The 19858-nt window shown below is 33.3% G+C and overlaps 1 protein-coding gene across 2 annotated transcripts in view; it reads left to right on the plus strand.

The window, feature by feature from the left end:
- LOC129803194 (neuroligin-1-like) overlaps positions 1-19858 on the plus strand; it is a 122871-nt gene that overhangs the window by 92680 nt on the left and 10333 nt on the right. Inside the window, exons 6-13 of one of the 2 annotated variants that reach the window (XM_055849594.1) lie at positions 191-413; positions 3880-4182; positions 8090-8228; positions 11218-11397; positions 11458-11560; positions 16339-16485; positions 16567-16780; positions 19437-19612. In XM_055849594.1, the coding sequence (XP_055705569.1) occupies positions 191-413; positions 3880-4182; positions 8090-8228; positions 11218-11397; positions 11458-11560; positions 16339-16485; positions 16567-16780; positions 19437-19612 (1485 nt within the window). The remainder of the gene's footprint in view (positions 1-190; positions 414-3879; positions 4183-8089; positions 8229-11217; positions 11398-11457; positions 11561-16338; positions 16486-16566; positions 16781-19436; positions 19613-19858) is intronic. The other variant, XM_055849595.1, reaches the window with a different exon arrangement.

Here is a 19858-nt window from a genome sequence, read left to right on the forward strand (position 1 = left end):
GGAAAATGAAAGATATTTTTTTTCAGTGAAATTCCCTAACTAATCAGATCCTATTTATCATTCCGAAATAAATATTTATCATGGCTTCCATAAATTACAGTGTAGCTTGATTTGTTGGAATCCCTTAGTGCCAAATGGTGAAAAATTCAGCAAATACCTTCGACACATCTGACGCCCTTTTTCTTCGTAGGTCTTGCCCATCGAGCCATCTTGCTAAGTGGGTCAGCCCTGAGTCCATGGGCAATTATTCCCAACCCCGACCGTGTACGTGAAGAAGTATCGCAGCAAATGGCCTGCCATTTAGACACGAGTGGCGTGAAGAAGAATACTAAGGACGTGACGGAAGATGTGAGTGAGTGTCTGAAATCGAAGCCCCTCGAGGCACTGATGGGTGTGAGGCTGGAGACGGTGAGGTAAGTGGTTTCTGTAAACTTTTCAATCAGTCCCCATACATTTTCCCATCCCATTTCAATTTGCCACCAAAATGCGCTTCTGGGCAATTTTGGGGAGTTTCAAGACAGCCTCTTTGTCATATTTCAATTGGATTTCCATGCTAAGAAGATACTTAAATCCCCGGCAGATGGTAGAGATTTGATACTAAGCAGAAGATATGCCAGTGATGTTAAAAATACAATACACGTTCACATGTATAAAATTCTGTATAGAAGTCGGATCTTTAAAGAATTTAAAGATTAAAGATTGAGTTATAGAGCCTTTTCAGATTATTGAGTCAATCTACTGGGTATCCAGCTGATTAATGATTTCACATTTATAAATCTGTTTTCTAATTCCAGTATTACAGATGCTTTCTGACTTCAGATTTATTTGCTTTTAAAAGTCTTCAAATGTCTTAAACAACTTTATTTATTAACAATAATAATCTGTTGAATATGCAAATTACCAGATACATTATCGACCGTATCCTACATGGAATGATGCCCGGAATAAGACAGATTAGACTTAGAAAAATCACTTAATATCTTTTCCGGACTAGAAGTTTATCCAAGATTCCGAAAGTTTGATGTGAGGTAGTTTAGGCATGTAGGGGGAACTGGGGCAGTATTAAACATGGGGTAGTTGTTAACTATATACTTTTTAAATTACGTGTTCGATTTCAAAGAACGTAATCTTTCCGTACAGAAGTAGATCTTGAAAAAATCTAAAAACTATTTGAAGATCCAAAAAAGAGACTTTCTTACTTCTTGATAATTCCGCAAGGAGGATGAGGTACATCCTGTTCGAATTTCGAAGTGCTCAAGTGTCAAAATGTGACGGTGTTCACATTGTTGTGAGGAAAAAAGCAGAACAACGATGCTTGCTGTTCTTGTCCCATTATTTAATCACTCCATAATCACTGAATAACCCCTTTGCCAGCTTTTTAGTGTGATATTTGATAAATTTTCCCCACCTTGTTCGAAAATTTAGTATGAAAATTCGAAATTGAATTTGAATTCTTCGAACATCAATGACTTTTTGTGCAAATAGAGTTCCATGTACCTTTCATCCAAGAGACTATTGGAGAATCAAAATCTACTTGTGATCGGGCTCAATGAGTCCAAACAGAAGTAGATTTTGATTCTCCAATAGTGTCTTGGATAAAAGATAAATGGAACTCTATTTGCACAAAAAGTCGTTGATGTTCGAAAAATTCAAATTCAATTTCGAATTTTCATAATAAATTTTCGAACAAGTTGCGGAAAATTTATCAAATATCACACTAAAAAGCTGGCAAAAGAGTTAGTCAGTGATTATGGAGTGATTAAATACTGGTACAAGAACAGTAAACGTCGTTGTTATGTGTTTTCCTCACAAACAATGTGAAGATCGTCACATTTTGACACTTGAGCACTTCGAAATTCGAACAGGATGTAACTTCAGCCACCTTGCGAAAGTATTAAGACGTAAGAGTCTTTTTTTGGATTTTTAAATAATATTTTCGAATTTTTCAAGATCTACTTGTGGATGGTAAGAATGTGTATGAATTCACAGGTATTATAGGGATCCTTGTCCACTAAATAGGTCAACATAAGTCCATGCAGTGTGTAAATAAAAAAATCAGTGTTCATAACTACCCCATCTTTATTATTGCCTCAATTTCCTCTGCAGAATATTATATTAAATAGTTAATACCAAAGGGAATTGAGTTGGACTTACTTATCTTGAAAATTGTTCAAGCATATTTAGTTAATAAGTTTAAAAAATATGTTTCATCTGCCTAAAATTGATTCACCCTCTATAAAATTTCTAAAATTTTAGGACAATTCACTTGTAAAAAAGCGATTGCCATTTTTATCAACTAAACAAGAATTTATTTGACAAGTTTGAAATAGAACAATATATCGCCGGGTGTATCATCAAAAGAGCTATCTGCATTCGTTTTGCATCTTAATTTGTTGCAAATAACTGCGCAGCGGTGCGTTGTTTGCAACGAGTGCAGACGAAAAGCAAATGCAGTTAGCACAACTGCTAATCCAAAATGTAGAATATACCCTTTCAATTCAACACATAATTATAATCATCTAAATGCATTTGATGTCATACAGTACTCATTTCAGTTGTAGTTCAAATTTTAATTGAAAATTTCAACCCCAATAATAAAACAATAATCAGCAAAAATTTATAAAGTATGTCATCAATATTTAATAAGGATGCATTTTCTAGTGAATATACATGTTTTTCGTGCTTTCCCATTGAAAATTGATTTGGTTATAATATACCTGTTTAAGTTTAAAATATAAAAATTATGGTATTAGGTCCTTTCCACTTTTTGATGTTTCCGATAAAATGCAGCATATTGGGTAATATTTTGGTAAATTGGTGAGTGAAAATTAAACTTGGTCAATATGTAATAGAAAATGAAATGGAAATCATAAATAGTAAATGACCAAAAATAAATGAATTGGAAAAGTGAAAATGACGAAGTTATTAATTAGTATTGCATTTAGGGTTTAATATTTAATATATGATCTTTTTTATTTAGTTTTTCATCGACTAAAATGTTTTTTTTTTACTGTAAAAAAAACATTTTTCACTGGTAATCTTGAATTGTTTATTGTTTAATTTAATACATTTTCTTATCAAAGTGCCCATCACTGGCAAAAAAATATTTATCCTAAATCTAGTATTTTTCCACCAAGTTTTCGGTACGCACAATTAAATTCTTCGACAAGAAATAAATTGTCTTATTATACATACAAAGCAACACCATTGTTGAAATTATTTATAACATCAGTGCGTTACTTAAGAGACATTTTCCAACACTCCTCAGTGAAGAGAAGAAAATGAAAAGGGTTCCCTTTCAATTTGAAATTTATTTAGAAACTTTATTTATTTTTCATGATACTACTCTTCAATGCTAAAGAATGTCTTTTTGATGAAGCCTTCTCCCTCAGACAATTAATATAATATTAGGTTCCCGTACCTCATGCTAAATGATGGAATTTTGTCAATAATAAAGTTGAGGTATTTGCTGAGTCTAGAGGAAACTGGAGGGAATTTCTTTTTAATGAGAGTATGTCATCCTTGTAATGAATTTCTTTCAAATGGTGTCCTAATTGAAATTCAAATAGGATTAATCCTGAAATTTAATTAATGATATTTCTTGGGATATCCTGTAGCAGGGATGTCCTTTCAAAATCTATTCGGACCCTTCCCTTTTATCCACAAACATCTTTGGGAGCTGGTCTGTTTGCAAATCACCCAAACAAGACATTTCAGGAGCATCCCAGATTTCAATCACAAGATTTTCATTAAGACGAGTAACCCATTAATGAAAATTGACTCAGCACGTATGACTTGGGAGAGGGAATGTTATGGGATACGTGATGGGTCTTATCTGCATCCTTGGTGGACGCGTGACAAATTGAATTTTCTGTATAGGTTTATGCCATCTTGGGGACCAACACTACCCTTGGACGAAGCTCCAGATCCAGAATTTGCCATGGAACACAGCAGTGAGAACTTCATCACCCGAGAATTAATGATTGGAATGACCACTACCGAAAGTTACAACGACTTTAGTGCATCGGACATTCAGTATGGACTGGAAGAAGAGCAGAGAAATCGGCTTTTGCGGACGTACATCCGGAATGCCTTCACCTTTCACCTGAATGAGATTTTCTCGGCCGTTCGCAACGAATACACAGATTGGGATAAACCCATTCAACATCCTATTAATATCAGGTAATTTTCAATGCTTCGGTTTTATATATAAAGTTTAATAGGGTTATATTGTAACACTCCTTAATGCCTCTAAAAGAGTTTTTGATTATTATTACTAATATTATTGAAATATCGTAATATTCTAGACATACTTATGTCAAAGACACACTTACGACTTAAGCCGAGAGACGGCTTAATGATGTCAATTTTATAATCAAAATAATGATCAGATTACATTTTCATGCGCTTGTGACTAAGGGCTTCGACAGACCTGAGGATTAGCCGAGAGACGGCTTAGCGTAATTATATTCGAAATAATGACTGAACTACATTTCCATAATTTTCCACTAAAGCGTCTCTAGGTTTAAGTCGTAAGTGTGTCTAGGGCATAATCCATCTCTCGGTTTAAGCCTGGAAACGGATTAGTTAGTGCGAAACTGATTGAATTTTAGTAAAATCATTATTTAGATTATAATTACGTTAAGTCATCTCTCGGCTTAAGTCGCAAGATGTAAACTGTCTAGGGTAACGTGTGGTATTTCGGGACACTTTTTAGCATTTTCATGTTTCAAACAGCTTGACGACTTCTCAAATAATTTTTTTCTTTGTTGATACAAATATTTATGTTCCTTATGCTATGCAGAATAAAATTCTTATCGAAAAATGTTGAAAAATGCATATTTTATTTTTGGACAAAATAGCAAAAAATGTAAAAAAGTAAGACTGGTACATTTCGGGACAGTTGGGCATTTCGGGACAGACAAAAGTCGCTGTAATGCAAATTAATTTCACCGAGCCTGATTATTTACCTTTAAGAAGAAGTTCTAAACTTCACTCTTTCAAAAAAAATTGTTTAAATTTCACTTTTAAATTGACTTAAATCGAAAAAAAACTAAGCACTGTTTGTGTTGACATCTTCAAAATTGACCACACTGAAGGTCTTGTAAAAAGTGAAATATGACACTCACAATTCACGCGTATTTCACGCTTTAAATTAAATAAAATTTCAGAAATTTTATGTTTATCTGATACGTAAAGAGCTTAATATTTCATATAGAACTTAAAAATAATTAGAAAACAAATATTTATAGGATTTTTGATGTGTCCCAAAATACCCATATTATGTCCCGAAAAGCACCTTGTCCAGAAATACCACACATTACCCTATTTGTAATTAATTTACTTAAAAAAATAATAATAACGTGTATGGTTGTGAGACCAGAAGCGTATATATCAGTGAAGTTTGAGAAGACTTAACAGTACTTTTTTTGCTTGAACTCAATTAAACTTAGTTTCTTTTTTAATTATCAATTTAAGTTTGAGATAATTGAATTTTGAAAACTTCAAAGCAGGTAATTATAGAGATATTAGTAGACTTTCACCTATTGCTTTGAAAACTATTCTTTGTAGATGTTATGAAATATAAAATATGTGCTTTATTGCATAAAACGGTAAGGACTTTAACTCGCAAAATGTTTAAGCAAAATCCATGCTTAAGGGTGGTGTCTTTAACTATGTGTTTCTTAATTCTTCCATTTATCACGGAGAACTTTAAAATGAATCAATAACAAACTTTTTTTTTTACCATGGATGGTACTCTGCATAAAAGCTCTTTTGCTGTTTTCAAATAAAATGCACGTATTCTTGGGGAAACTTTTCTCAACATATTTTTCTATGATGTCTTGCAGACATCTTGGTAAATGTTTGAACAACTTAAAAGCAATACTTTCAGCATAGAAAGTTTTGAGAAGAATTTACTGAAGTTTGGGGCTTTTACAATATTGTGAAATTAGTAATAATCTTGTATTAGCTTATTGTTGATGTGATTCAATCTTTGAACCTTCGAGAGAATTCAATGTCAGAAATGTGGTTTTGTAACAGTTTTGTAAACTTTAGGGGAAACTTATGCAAAACGTCACAAGACCTTACCCGAGTGCCCCATAAATTTCTAATTAGCGCAGTTTTATAGGAAATTTACTGCTCTACAACTTTGTGAAAGTAATTTTCCTCTATTTGTCAGGATGTACATTAATCGAGCCGTTTTCTAAAAGGTAATTTTGTAACCATTTTCAAAAATGCTGGGGAAAATAAGGCATTGGATATTATCACATTTTGATTAGCTTTATTACGGGTTTCCGTAAATTTAACAAAACATACTTAAATGACATTTTTTTTTATAAGAAATTTATTCCCCTACACCTTTGTAAAATACCGTTTTTTCTATCTGAAAAGCGCTTTTCAAGCTATTTTTAGAAAAAAATACATTTAAGAACCTGCGAATCGTCAAACAGCGAGACATGCTAATGACGTTTTTTTTCGCCATGATACATCAGAAATAGCTTCCGGTTTTGTTACTTTTTCCCCCCGTACCTTTTGCTACTTTTTACCCCAAGTGGTCGTTTTAATTAAAAACGATTTCTGGAGAAAAGAATCTTTGTAAAATTCTAAAATAGATAGCGGCTTCATATTCAAAGAATCCAGATCATTTAGGAAATATTCACTGTAATACATCAATTTTGGAAAACAAATAGGTAAAAATTGATATCGTAAGGAAAATATTTCAAAAATACGGCTAAAAATATCAATTTTTTTTTTATTTTCTAAATTCCTTGTTCGAACTGTAACTTACGACATTGAAGAAGATCTATGGAGGTTATCTATGGAAAAAATATTAAGGCGCTATCTTTTTTATCTTGGAAGATATTGAATTTTGAAATTTTCGATTGTGACTTTTTGCCCCAGTCTTCCCTACCTTTTGTAAGAGTTCGGTAGGGCGATTCAGGGCTATTTTGAGCTATGAGGCTACATTAACATACGATTTTTTCACAAAAAATAAGCTGGACTTTAGAATTATTTTATTTACTTTCACAATTGTTTTGTAGAGTTAAATTAAATTACATTAAGACCCAGTTTTCTTTACAAATATAAAAAAATAGTATATCAATGTAGCCCCAGCTCCCCCTAGATTTGTTATTGTCCTTAAGAACTTTTTTAAATAGCTCAAAATTTCAATACTATTTAATTTTACCGTTGGCAGTCAAAATCCGGATAGCTAAAATCCCGAAAGTCAAAACCCGAACGCCAAAATCCCGAAGATGCCAAAATCCTGAAAGCCAAAAACCCGAATGTTCAAAATCCTGAAAGGGATGAAATTATATGAAGGAACATGTTTAGAATAATTTCCCAAGATACAGAAGATTTCCCTTTGCCTCCAGCAAGCGCGGGTACAATCGTGGGAGTAGCTATAACACTTTTAAAAATTCGGGATTTTGGCTTTCTGGATTTTGGCTTTCGGCATTTTGACCGGGACGCAATTTTACATATTTTATAAATACCTTAAAAATTTTAATATCATTTCTTTGATCAGCAATTGTCGTAACTAACTCGTCACTTATCAGTAATTCTTTTATTGTCTGTATTTTCATATTGTTACAAGAATTGCTTAGTCAAGCGACGATATTTTAAAGAGACTTGAATTCTCTCTTTCATTTCGGATTTGATTTTTGTAATTTTTGACTTGTCACAATTTACCCCAGATTCCTTTACTAGTAGTAGCGTACCGTGGTGGGGGCGAAAGGGGTGATCGCCCGGGGTGCCGTAAAAATAAAGGGCGCTGTAAGACAACCAAAAAAAATATTGGCACTAAAAAATTAAAGTGTTATAAAGTGAAGGCGCTTTAAAATTAAAAAAAAACCAAGGGACAAGGGACGTTGTGCAAGATACTCGCCCCAGGTGTCAAAATCTCTTGGTACGACACTTTACTACTTGTAGTATTTGCTTCATACGCTTAAATTATTCAATCCTATTTTATGTATTGCTTATTTATGAAAACAGTGATTCCGAAGTTGTGTACTCATACTCTGTTATCAATAGTTGAGATTGTAACAGAACAACATTTAATTCTTGGTAATTTCTTTTCCTTCAAAAGGGACTCAACGATGGAGGCTCTGAGTGACGGACATACAGTTGCACCCCTCATCAAGACGGGCTATCTACATGCACGCCGAGGTGCAAAAACTTATCTTTTTCATTTTGGCTACCAGACAAAGGATTCCGAATATCCACAAGTGAGTAATTAGCTATATACGCGACCATTTCTCCTCAAGGGAAGCAAATTAGCATGCAAACTCAATTTACACAGCTTTATATATATATTGTGGGGTAGCTAATCGATTGAGCTCAATCACGCAAAACTGCCCATCGACCACTTGTTGCCACTTCACACATTAATCCATCTCCCAAGTTGATGAAAGGTCAGGTCAAATCATTGAATGTGGGTGTCTAGAAAATAGACAAAACCTCCCAGAAAAAGCTTTGAAAGCTGTTTCTGGTACAAAATTGATTTTTTTTTTAATTCGCATACAAAATTAAGCAATTCAATCTCTTCAAATAGTAATTAAATTAATCCTTGTTTGTTCTCTCGCGTTTATTTGTTCATTCCCTAAAAGGACACCAAATAGACTTAGAAGAAAAATTCTTTAATTAATTATTCACAAGAGTTTTTTTCATGGATTGTAGAGTTGATGATCCAATTTAGAAAAAAAGTTTCTGCTATATAGATTTTTGGTCAGATTTTTGCTAACAAGAACAAGAACATTTTTATGAATTACTTTACGCAATTGATACATTACAAAAAAAATATATTTAGCAAAATTTATTAATAAGTTTGGAATTTAAATAATAACCCCAAAATCTGACTAAACTAGTGTGAAAGTTAAATATTATAAAATTTTAATGAAAATAAATTTACTCATTAATTTTCTATTTTATGACCGCTTAAACTGCTTCAATTGTGCCCAGAATATCGAACAATTAGGATAAAGTTGAATTGATTTGGAAGGTGTTTAAGTTCCCTAGAAATATGAATTTATTGACTGGTTATGAAATCAAGGAGAACCGAAAATGTATGTTAATTCAGAATTTAAAAATAATTTTTTGCAATTTTGAAAATTATTTAAGAGTTTAATTATTTTAAGAGTACATTTAAATTGGTTATGATGGACTATTCTTACCCTTGACACCCTTGATCATTAAAATTTTAATATGATTCATATTAATTGTCGCTTGGGAGACTGAAGTTAGCCAGCAATTGAAATTTTTCCTAAAGAAATATGTGGATTAATAGTGGTTATAATTTGGATAATTTTGCCGTGGTTGCCTGCTAATGTGCGTACAAATGTGTGAATTTTACCTTTTAATAATTTATTATCCTTAATATTATAGATATATAGTTAAGATGTTATTTCATTAAGATCGCAGTTATGCAGCTTTATGTAAAACTTAATTCTGCGTCCACTGTCGTCTTAGCGTTGATTACCAACGCACTCCTTTTTCATTTATTCTTGTGTCGCAGCAACTGATTTGAATTTACTTTTTGCTAATGTTTAAAGTTTAAAAAAAAATCTGGGAATCACATTATTTTTTGATGTTAGTACTACGATATTTTAATTTTTTTTTTCACGTAGTCCACCTTTTTAATCAATAAATAGATTGTATTTTAAATATTAAGCAATTCAGAAACATAAATTTACGTTTGAACGTTCATTTTCGACAAATAAGGAGTTATACGTCACGGATATAAAAAAGCATTCTTTTTTTTAATTTTTTTCATGATAATAATAAAAAATATTTAATAGAAGCTTATTATAAAAGTGAAACATTTTTAAACTATATTTTTTAAAATCCTCATTTTAAAAATTGAAAAAATCAGCTGTTGAAATCTGCTTATTTTAAACCTTACAAAAACCAACTTTTCGGAAATCACAATTACTCGTAGTAAATTAATTTAAAGTCAAAAAAACAGACAATTACATCTCACTTAATAGTACAAATTTGGATGTTACAAAATATGTTGAAACTGCTTTATTTGTTTTATTAACTTCCAATGAAACTACTCTAACCGTGGTATCACACTAGGATTTTTCAATTTGTAAATTTAAATTAATTTTTAGATGAATTGTTCCTATGTGATATTTTGCATTAAAAAAAAAACATTTGAATTGATAGATTTTCGCTTATTTATTCATATGAACTAATACTTGGCCCACAAAAACATGTTTAAACATGCTGAAATAGCATAAATGTGGTTGCTTAATTGAATTTTAATTCAGAAAATTAGAATGTTAAAATTGTTCATTAATTTCAAATTTATTGCAGTTAAACAAGTAACTTTTTAAACCAAATTGTTCTTAATAAATTAATTCATTCGTAACTAATTATTCTTCTGGCTTTGGGAATTTTTTTTGCACAACAGATAACTGATTTATAAAACATTTTCAGTACTATCACCCATTTTCCGGAGTCATTCATAATGAAAAATCCCGTGGGACTATTTAAAATTGAGCAAATTTCTTGCAAAATGTGCCCTGGCTGTGAGAATTTTCAAGTAAATTCTAGAAATAATATAATGCTCAATTGGCTCAATTGAACTTAAAATTAAATTGTAAAAATCCTAGTGTGATAGCACCGTAAGTAATTGTGACTATTGGAAAGTTTTTTTTTTTTCAAAAACGGTTTTTGAATATCGATTTCAACTGCTGAATTTTTCAATTTTTTAAATGGAAATTTCTGAAAATATATATTAAATGTTATATTTATATGTGCTTAAGAACTTAAATTATTTTTTATTATTTGTGTAAAAAAGTAGAGAAAATATAATGTTTTTAAGTCCTCGTGACTTACGTAACCCTTTAGTGAAAATCGCATTAAAATTTTAACTAGAAAATGTGATAACACCGAAATGATTAATTGAATTGTTGTATAAATTCACTGCGTGTAACCGCATTTGAAATACCATTAAAGTCATGAGTCTGAGCTTCCGCAGATCAGGGGACTTTCTATATATTTAACCAACTTTTTGTTCATCGCTTCCACGTTTTATCTTTAATCTTACACAATATCAACTTAGCTAATGTTAGGAAAATACAAATAAAATAATCCTCTTCTCATTGCATTTTCAGGGAATTTCCCAGAAAAATATTCTGAGTAATAGCTGTTAGATCCTTTGTTTAATTTTTGTTTAAAAGAAAATTTTGTTGATTTCTTTTTATTCTCCAGAGGCTTGGATCAGTCCGTGGTGAGGATATCCCATACATTTTTGGTCTGCCACTTGTTCTTGGGATGCCCAATTTTCCTCAGAATTATTCGCGCCAGGACATGGGAGTTGCCGAGGCTGTACTGAATTTTGTCACAAACTTCTGTAAAACTGGTGATCCCAACGAAGCTGGACATCAACAGGTAAATAAAAGGTATTTGTCCTATTCACGGACAGATAAGCACAATTTTTGCTTTCCCAAGGCGATGCTCCATCCGGACTATGGAACAGCTCGTGAAAGGACAAGGTACCGAGGATTAACATGGGAAACATATGAAACAACAACACAACAGTATCTCAGCATATGTAAGTTAAATTTTCAATGTTTTGCCTTTCCAGCGGGGAATACCAAATGAATTAAAAATAAATTTCTAGTGGGAATTATTCGTACGATTCCAAACATTTTTCTACTAGTCTCTCGTTCTGAGTTTATTCAGGGGTTAATAATTCTATTTATATTTAACTCTAAATTGACTTTCTACGAGGAGAGAGAGTGAAAAAATGGAGAGAGGAGGGAAAACATGAATTTTTCATTATTAAATGAAAACATTTTATTTACTGGCTCATGGGGGTGCCCATGGTATTATATTAACATATTTTGCAAAAGGGACATAGCAGTTTGACAACAGTTTTATAACTTCAGAATGAATGTATTTTTAATTAGAATTTTTTCTTATATCAATTTAAGATTTAATTCATGAAATACATTGTGTTTCGTATTGTTGTTTTATTATTTTTAAGAAATGTTGTAGAATATTTTATCGATTGGGAAAGACCGGGAAGGTTTGAGACAGAGGTAGTCTGGGACAAGGTGATTTTTTCACTGATTATCAAAAATATGGAATCAAAACACTATACAATCGTAAGATGCATTAAGATAAATTACGAGTCCATAAAGTTTTTCGGATACTGTATTGTACTGGAAAGACGTTTTTGGGAAGAAGGCTTGAGCGGATTTAGAATGTAAACTACAGATGAAATTGTCCCTAAAGAAGTACTTGACACAGAACTGAAGGTCCTTATTGGAAGAAATACCAAATAATGATAGAAACAACCGCGTCCCCAACATTTCTGTTCTTGTCCCATGAGGCCCATGATATAAAAGGTTAGTGACATTTTTCTTTTCCAAGAGATCCCTTTCATTTTCTGAGTTCAATCGCATCCTCCTATTAAAGACAATACGTGGTGGAAGTATATTCTAGGCCATACAGAATTCTGAAACAGGTTCATCACGGTTCTTTAAAATAATGCCTAAAAGTCAAAATACGTAAAAATGTCCCAAATCTCCCCGATCTCCCCTAAGATACGTCGTTATTTGGATTAGCAATTCTCGTAACTTGTAATTAGTTGAAACAAACTACTGATTTAGAAGACGATTAATTTACTGCAATTGATCGATGATGCCCTTCCCTTATTAATGAAGGCAATTTTCTTGTTAAAAGAGCTTTTGGAAAATGACTTAAGATTGTGAAAAATTATCTAAGACAAAGTTGTAGAGAAAACAGAGTTATAAAAGGGATCCAGCTATGCAGTAATCTAAAATTAACGACATAAGGCTTTCTTTGAATAATCTTTCCGTTCAGGTTTTTTTTGGAATCGCTTTTTGGAATTACTTGATATCTAAACCTAATGCACTTTTTTCATTATTCAGATAAGATTTAATATTAAAAAATGAATATACGAAAATAAAAGAAATTACCGTAGTGGTTTTTGAAATAGACCTTGGAACATAGTTTTACGGCAGTGAAGGAATGAACTGAAAAATAAATAAAATAAAAATAAATAAAAAAAATCTTGGCAAAATAAGTCACAAGGGGGAAACAATTCGAGAGTCTAGAACATCTACCAACGTGAATATCGTGAATAGTGGCATTTTCTCGTGAATATTGCGAATATCGCGAATATTCCTGAATATTGCGAATTTCGCGAATATTTAGGGAAATACTCGAATAAAGCGTGGAATCGAATGAATTTTTCCACTGAAAAATGGTTCTTAAATCTTAAGGTCTCTACACATTGGGAGAAATTTTCGTCAAAAATGCATTTTTGACAGAATTTTGACGTTTCTGCTTATGGCCTCTACACATTGGGAGCAATTTTTGTCAAAAATTGCTTTTTTGACGGAAAGTCCCTGCAGCCTTGTAGGTGGAAACGTCAAATTTCTGTCAAAAACGCAATTTTTGACGAGAATTGCTCTCAATTTGTAGACGCCTTTAGAGCAATGCAGCCAATTTCCTTCAAAAAAGCAATTTTTGACGAAAATTGTTCTCAACGTGTAGACACCTTTAGTCGCAGTAGATAAAAAAAACCTTAAGGCAGATTTGGAAAGGTTATTTTATTGTGATTCCTTTAAACCATTTCTTTGCTTTATTCCAATGGCTGGTTAGCAAACTCCCGCACCTTCTTCTTAATTTGGGCAAAACAATGGTGGAACGTCATGGCTTCGATAGAGCGGCAGAAGGCGTTTCTTGAGACACTCTTCTATGTAAATCTCTTTGTTCATGATCGCGGTCATGAAAAATTCTTGACTTCGAAGCCTTCGAAGACCACACGAGCAATTTGCCATCCAAACCAAGTATTTGTTCGGGAACTTGGTGTAGTTTTTGTATCGATACTTGCTGTGTACACCTGTGCGAGTCTTTGCCGTATAGTATTATTGTCCAGGCAATTGGTGGAAGTCGGCTTTCACGATGGTTTCGTCGTCTATTAAAACATATCTTTTTTAAAAACCTTTAAGAAGGTGATCATTCAGCTTTTTGGACCTTGTTTTGGCGGACTGTCGTTGCTTATCTGTACGATGAGGTGCAGGTTGGGCTTTATAAGTCACTAAATCATTCTTCTTCTTAATTTTATGAACTAGGTAGTGTGAAATATCCGTCTTTTTGGCCACATCTCGGAGGGATAGAGAAAGGTTCCTCTTAAAGTACCCCAGCACCCTTTTCTCAAAAATCATATTAAGTGTTGGGGAAATTCAAACGATTTCACGCTTTTTTTTCTTCTTCCCATATAAAATTGTGAATATTTTGTGAATATTGATTCTACGATATGAAATTTTGGTCAGCTGTTTGCCGCTTGATAAGTCATTTATACAGTTCACTACTGATTGAAACCAATGTCGAGATGCAAATTTCAAGACCTTTTCAAAACATGCAAGATCGATAAAATCCATTGAGAATGAAGCCGTTTGGAGCAATTTAACTTTGCCCTCGGAAAATAACACTCTGAAATTTTTTTCGGTTATAGGAGTTCATAGGCGAAATGTCAGTATAGACTATTCACAAAATACATATCCAAAAAATAAAAGAAACACGAGTCATTTTCTAAATAAACGAAGAAAAACATTATTTTGGGGAAAGGAGAAGAGATAGGAGGTAATGAAAAAATCTTCCCAATGTAGTTTTTTTTTATTGGGAGTCACCGAAAACCGGAAATTGATTCTATTAATCGTGTCGAGAAACTTTCTTTGGTATTGCATTGTAATCATTACTATGTGCTCCGTATAGGAAGAATCTGCTGATCGTAAATCGCCCAGGAACACTCCCCGTACTGAATGCTTCTTCAATTCTCCTGAAGTTTTTTGGGCAGAGGTAGTTAATTTTATTAAGTTTTATCACAGTGAAAATGTCTTTTCCTGACATTCAGTTGCTTGAACCAGGCGGGACTCGAAATCACAGCTGTGAGAGTCGAATCAGAAATCTCACCGTCCAAGAGCCAACGGTCTTGCCTATTGCTCCACTGATAACCCTGAAATTGATAACTCCAACAGTTTAAACACTTAGCCCGGGAACAAAAAGACAAAAGCAGATTTATATACTGCTCTCTCTTTGAGTTCGAACAGTAATAAGCATTATAATACTTTGAGTCAAAATGTTACAAGTTACCCCATATCTGTTTGCGGGAAGATTTTTAAGAACTTTTACGAAATAAACTTTTTGAAAATGGTCCAAAAAACACCTTTCCTTTTAAAATAGGTGAAAGTCTTTTTTTTTAAGTTGTAGAGGGTGAAATTTCCAATAATATACTTTAAAAATCTATCAGATTTTCTAAAATCTTTCGAAAAATAAAATATAGGACTTATCACATGTGGAAAGCACAAATCGATGAAATCTTACGATATCACATTCTTCTTCAATTGATGATGTCAGATTTTGACTCAATAGCACAGTTCATTTCATTTAATTGTAATGATAGCTTTTTATCAATTTGGTATATATATAGCTGGTGCAATAAGCACGTATAGCGTATCCACAATAGTCACGCCATAATGCAAAATTTCCCACCGAGCTTTCGACATGATGGAAAATCATATTTGTTACCTGCACGTAGGGACTTCAATTTTTTACTTAATTGGATTATATTGGTGAATTGTACTGGATAGCAATATTTGTTTTATTTGACTGCAGAGCTTGGGCACTTTTTTTTTTAGCTGAAACATCTGAAAACGTGCGCATTTCCGCTGGCAAATTGAGACTCTCTGGTGTGGCTGTTCAATAAATCACAGGGTAACACACGTATTTGAGCTGAGAAAGTACATATTACTCCCACCCTTTCCAAACTGCACATTCAATATATCACTTAAATATCATACATTATTTTAAACAATTCCAAGGATGGACATGAAAAGTGATTTTTTTTCCAAAGGGTGGTGGTGAATTTATAAGAGAATTTTCTAGTGCAAGAAAAATGATGGTTAAGATGGGTAGATAAGGGGTAGAATCACTTCTCTGGCACGAAAATTCAGCTGAGACAAAGAGGGTGCAAAAATATAATTCCTCATGTGTCAAACTTATGCTTCTGTCTGCTTCTGGCCAGTAGCCAATGCACCATCTTCCTCATTAATTGCAGGAAGAATGTAAATCACAAATTCCATTGATAGGGCACTTAGGGCATTTTCACTTTGACTTTTGGGCATATTTGTCATCGAATTAAATTTTCGAGGATACTTGAAAGTGTCTTTTTTTTGTAGAATCATTCTCTTCGAATAATTTAAAGTATTCTTTAAAAAATTCTACAATTTTGGAGAAAATCTGAATTGTGGAAAATCACTGAAAAATTCTTGTAAAATATTTTGTTTCCGTTTGCAGCTCTAAAGCCCAAAATGAAGAGTCACTATCGAGGCCACAAAATGTCTGTGTGGCTGAATCTCATACCTCAGCTTCATCAACCAGGCGATCCCGAAGTGTCCATGCGTCACCATCACTTCAGGGAGCGTGATCCTAGTTACTATGCCGGTGAGTGTGTCAAGTGCCCTATAAATATTCATGCCGAGCCAATGTTTAACCAGAGTGATTCGCATCCTCTTCAATTTGCAGGCGCTGTTCGTGCAGAATCCTTTACTAGACCCAAACTTCTCTATCCGGCTGATCCTGTTAACAGTGTCCAGGAATCGCGTCAGGAAAATTATAATCCTGAATGTACACCAGATCCAACCCTTGGGGAGGCTCTACAGGACACAGAGGATACCACCCTTTCGGCAGAGGATGAGGAAGAATTGCTGCAGAAACTTGCCACGAGGCACTATTATAGGTAAATACCAAAAAGTTTATACCTTTCTCCCCTTTCTCTTCTGCCCGAAAGCTGTATGCTCAAATGGGAAATGGCATTTAGAAAAACAAATTTTGTCCTGTTAGTTTTTCGTCCTTCTTGTCTCTCTGTGAAAATTCCAGAGGATTATTCCATTTTTTATCTCTGTCCTGTACTTATCTTTTGACGAGATGTATAAAAAAAATTGGGATAAATCCACTGAAAATTATGAAAATTCCTCGTCCACATTCCTCACGAAGAATTCACTGAGCATTCTTTTCATCTGTGATGTCCATATAGGGCTTTTAAGTAGCAAAGATTGCGTTAAATCCTGAATTTTCTACCTCGTAAGGTAAAGTGCACTCAAGTCGACCGGTTCCTCAATTCGACCGGTAGATTTATTTATTCAATTTATTTATATTTGCTATAATATTTTGCGTATGATCTAACATTAATAGATCAATTATTCCATAAATAAATACGAATCAGTGACAATTTTATAGAAATTCACCATTTAAACATTGAAATATTGACCACCGGTCGAGTCGAGGAACCCAATCGACTCGAGGGCACTTTACCTTATCATCGTTTTATCTATTAATATTTTTTATTGAATTCTGTTATATTCGCTCTGAAAAATACAATATTAAGAATTTCCCTTCCTGCCCACCCAACAATTCTAAATTAAAGAAAACGCAAAAATTTGTGTTAAATTCAATATCAAGATTCAAAATTTCCCATTCCTTAACCCATTTAGTTTAACCCATTCCTTACCATGATATTATACATCATACGCAAATTGAGTGATTTTAGGTGATTTATTCCTGGGCAATTTTTATCCATATTGCTGTCGAGAATGGATTTTTAGTAACTTTAGTCCTTCAATTACTTGGAAAAAATAGCTCGACAGAAGTGGAAATACATTTGTTGTTCTTCTCTCGCTTCGAAGAAAGTCATGCAAAATTTTTGCTCAAAATGGCGGACGACATCCTGACGAATTTGTTAAAATTAGCCTCTTTCCTCTTTCCTGACTTGAATTCTAGTTGCTAATTTGTGTTCTGGGATAGTTACTCTATCTAAAGCAATAAAATTTGTAATGAATTAATGCACAGAATTTAAATTCAGTGACCGTTAAGACGCGTCTTTGACAAGGGCTCCCCGCTCCCCTATAATATGTAAAAAAAATTTCTTTTCAAACATTTCATCTATTAATCTGTAGGAAACTAATTCCAAAATATGAACATTCTATCTCAAGTATTTCTGGTACATTGACTGAATGGGTTAAATTGAAAAATCCTCCAGACCAGGGCTAGAATGATAACTTTTCGACACTATCGAATCGATAGTATCGATAAATCTATATCTGTTAGATTAAGTGAACAAGGACTTTTTATGGATTGTTGGGCCATTCATTGTGAGATTCTTAAAAGAATGAGACTGTTAATAAATATCAATGCTAGTTACAGGAAGTGCAACTATCGTTTAAATTTCTCAGAGTCGACAGTCGATAGTATTAAAAATAAGTTATCATGTCACCCCAGCTTTAAAATTTAAGATGTCATTAAAATGTTTGACATTTCCAGATCAGTTACGTTAACGTGAAGTTTATAACGTTTAAATCTTGGCGTCTGAATAAATTTAACACTTTGAAATTAAAGATTTTTATTGTAGAATATGAATCAGATTTTAAAGTTTTACTGCTATTATTAGGAGTTCATTAAAACTTAAAAGTTTTCCTCTAAGTATAGACAAGATAGACAACTACTGCTATCCAATTCAATCTCCGGCAGAAATTCAAGTCTCTATTTGTATGAAAACTTCTGACCTGAATTTAGTTTCGCAACATTATGAATAGACGTTTATGACTAAGTTGTGTGAAAACTACAACTCTCTCAGTTAAGAAAGATTTTCTTTTATAGAAGAAAAAATTATAAAAGAAAATTTATGAATGCGTTTTATTATTTTTAAGCTTTCTCGTGTCACAAATTATTTATTGGCAGTATTAGTTGAAGTTGATACGCAGAATAGCTTTTTTTTTAAATGAAAGTGTTCGAGCCCAGGGGCCCATCAAGCCTAATAAAAAACCGAAGCTATTTCTCACTTTTTCTTGTAAAAATTTTGCAGATATTGCAACGAGACTTAAACAAATTTGCTCGTAGTTCTTGTATTATTTCGGCGAACATTATGAAATATGTATATTTTTAGATAGCTTTCAATGTACAATTTCGAAATATATCAGACTGATAAGTCAATTCTCTGTAGGAAAAAACTTCAGTGCCTCTATGCAAAAACGTATGGAAAAATGAAATGTTGAGAGGCCCCTGGTTCGAGCTTTTCATTTTAAATAATATTCCAATTCGAGAAAAATTGTAAACTTCAATTTTTTAAGATATTTTCAAAATCATTCGTAAAAGAAAAGTTAATTGATAGCCCGTTGGAAAAACAGTCGTGAGGGAAAGGATGGCAGAGTACAAAAAGTGATTCCGTATGACCGGTGTTGTACAGAAATCTCCATTCTAACATCGCTCAGAATCACCTCTTTGCCGTTGACTAAAATAGCCATTTGTGAATTTTCCGGAATGCTGCAACACAATCTTCCCATTATACAATATGACCAATTTTTTTTACTCTCTCTCCCCTTCTCCTTGTCATCCGGAAGTAGCTACACTGCCGCTCTTGGCGTCACGGTGGGCGTTGGGTGTCTCCTGCTCATCCTCAACATGCTGATATTCGCGGGGATTTATTACCAACGGGACCGCTCTCGCCGAAAAAACCGAACACTGCGCCGTCACCAGAACACCCCGAGCTCAGGACATGGGAGTCCTGTGGATGGAGGTGAGTTATGCCCCTGAAGCCCCAATGGACCCCCAGCAATTGTTCCGCGCACGACCACAATTCCAATTTCTCTCGACGTGGACATTCCAAAGTGCAACAGACATCCTCGAATTTCACGTGAATGTGATAAGGGGATAAAAATTTCATGCATTTCCATATAAGTGAAATATTTCATTACAGAATATTTAAATGCACAATTTATATTCAATAATTTGATATGTTAAGGAATTTCAACCACATTCTGAA

Source organism: Phlebotomus papatasi, chromosome 2, assembly GCF_024763615.1.
Source record: "Phlebotomus papatasi isolate M1 chromosome 2, Ppap_2.1, whole genome shotgun sequence".
NCBI lineage: Eukaryota > Metazoa > Arthropoda > Insecta > Diptera > Psychodidae > Phlebotomus > Phlebotomus papatasi.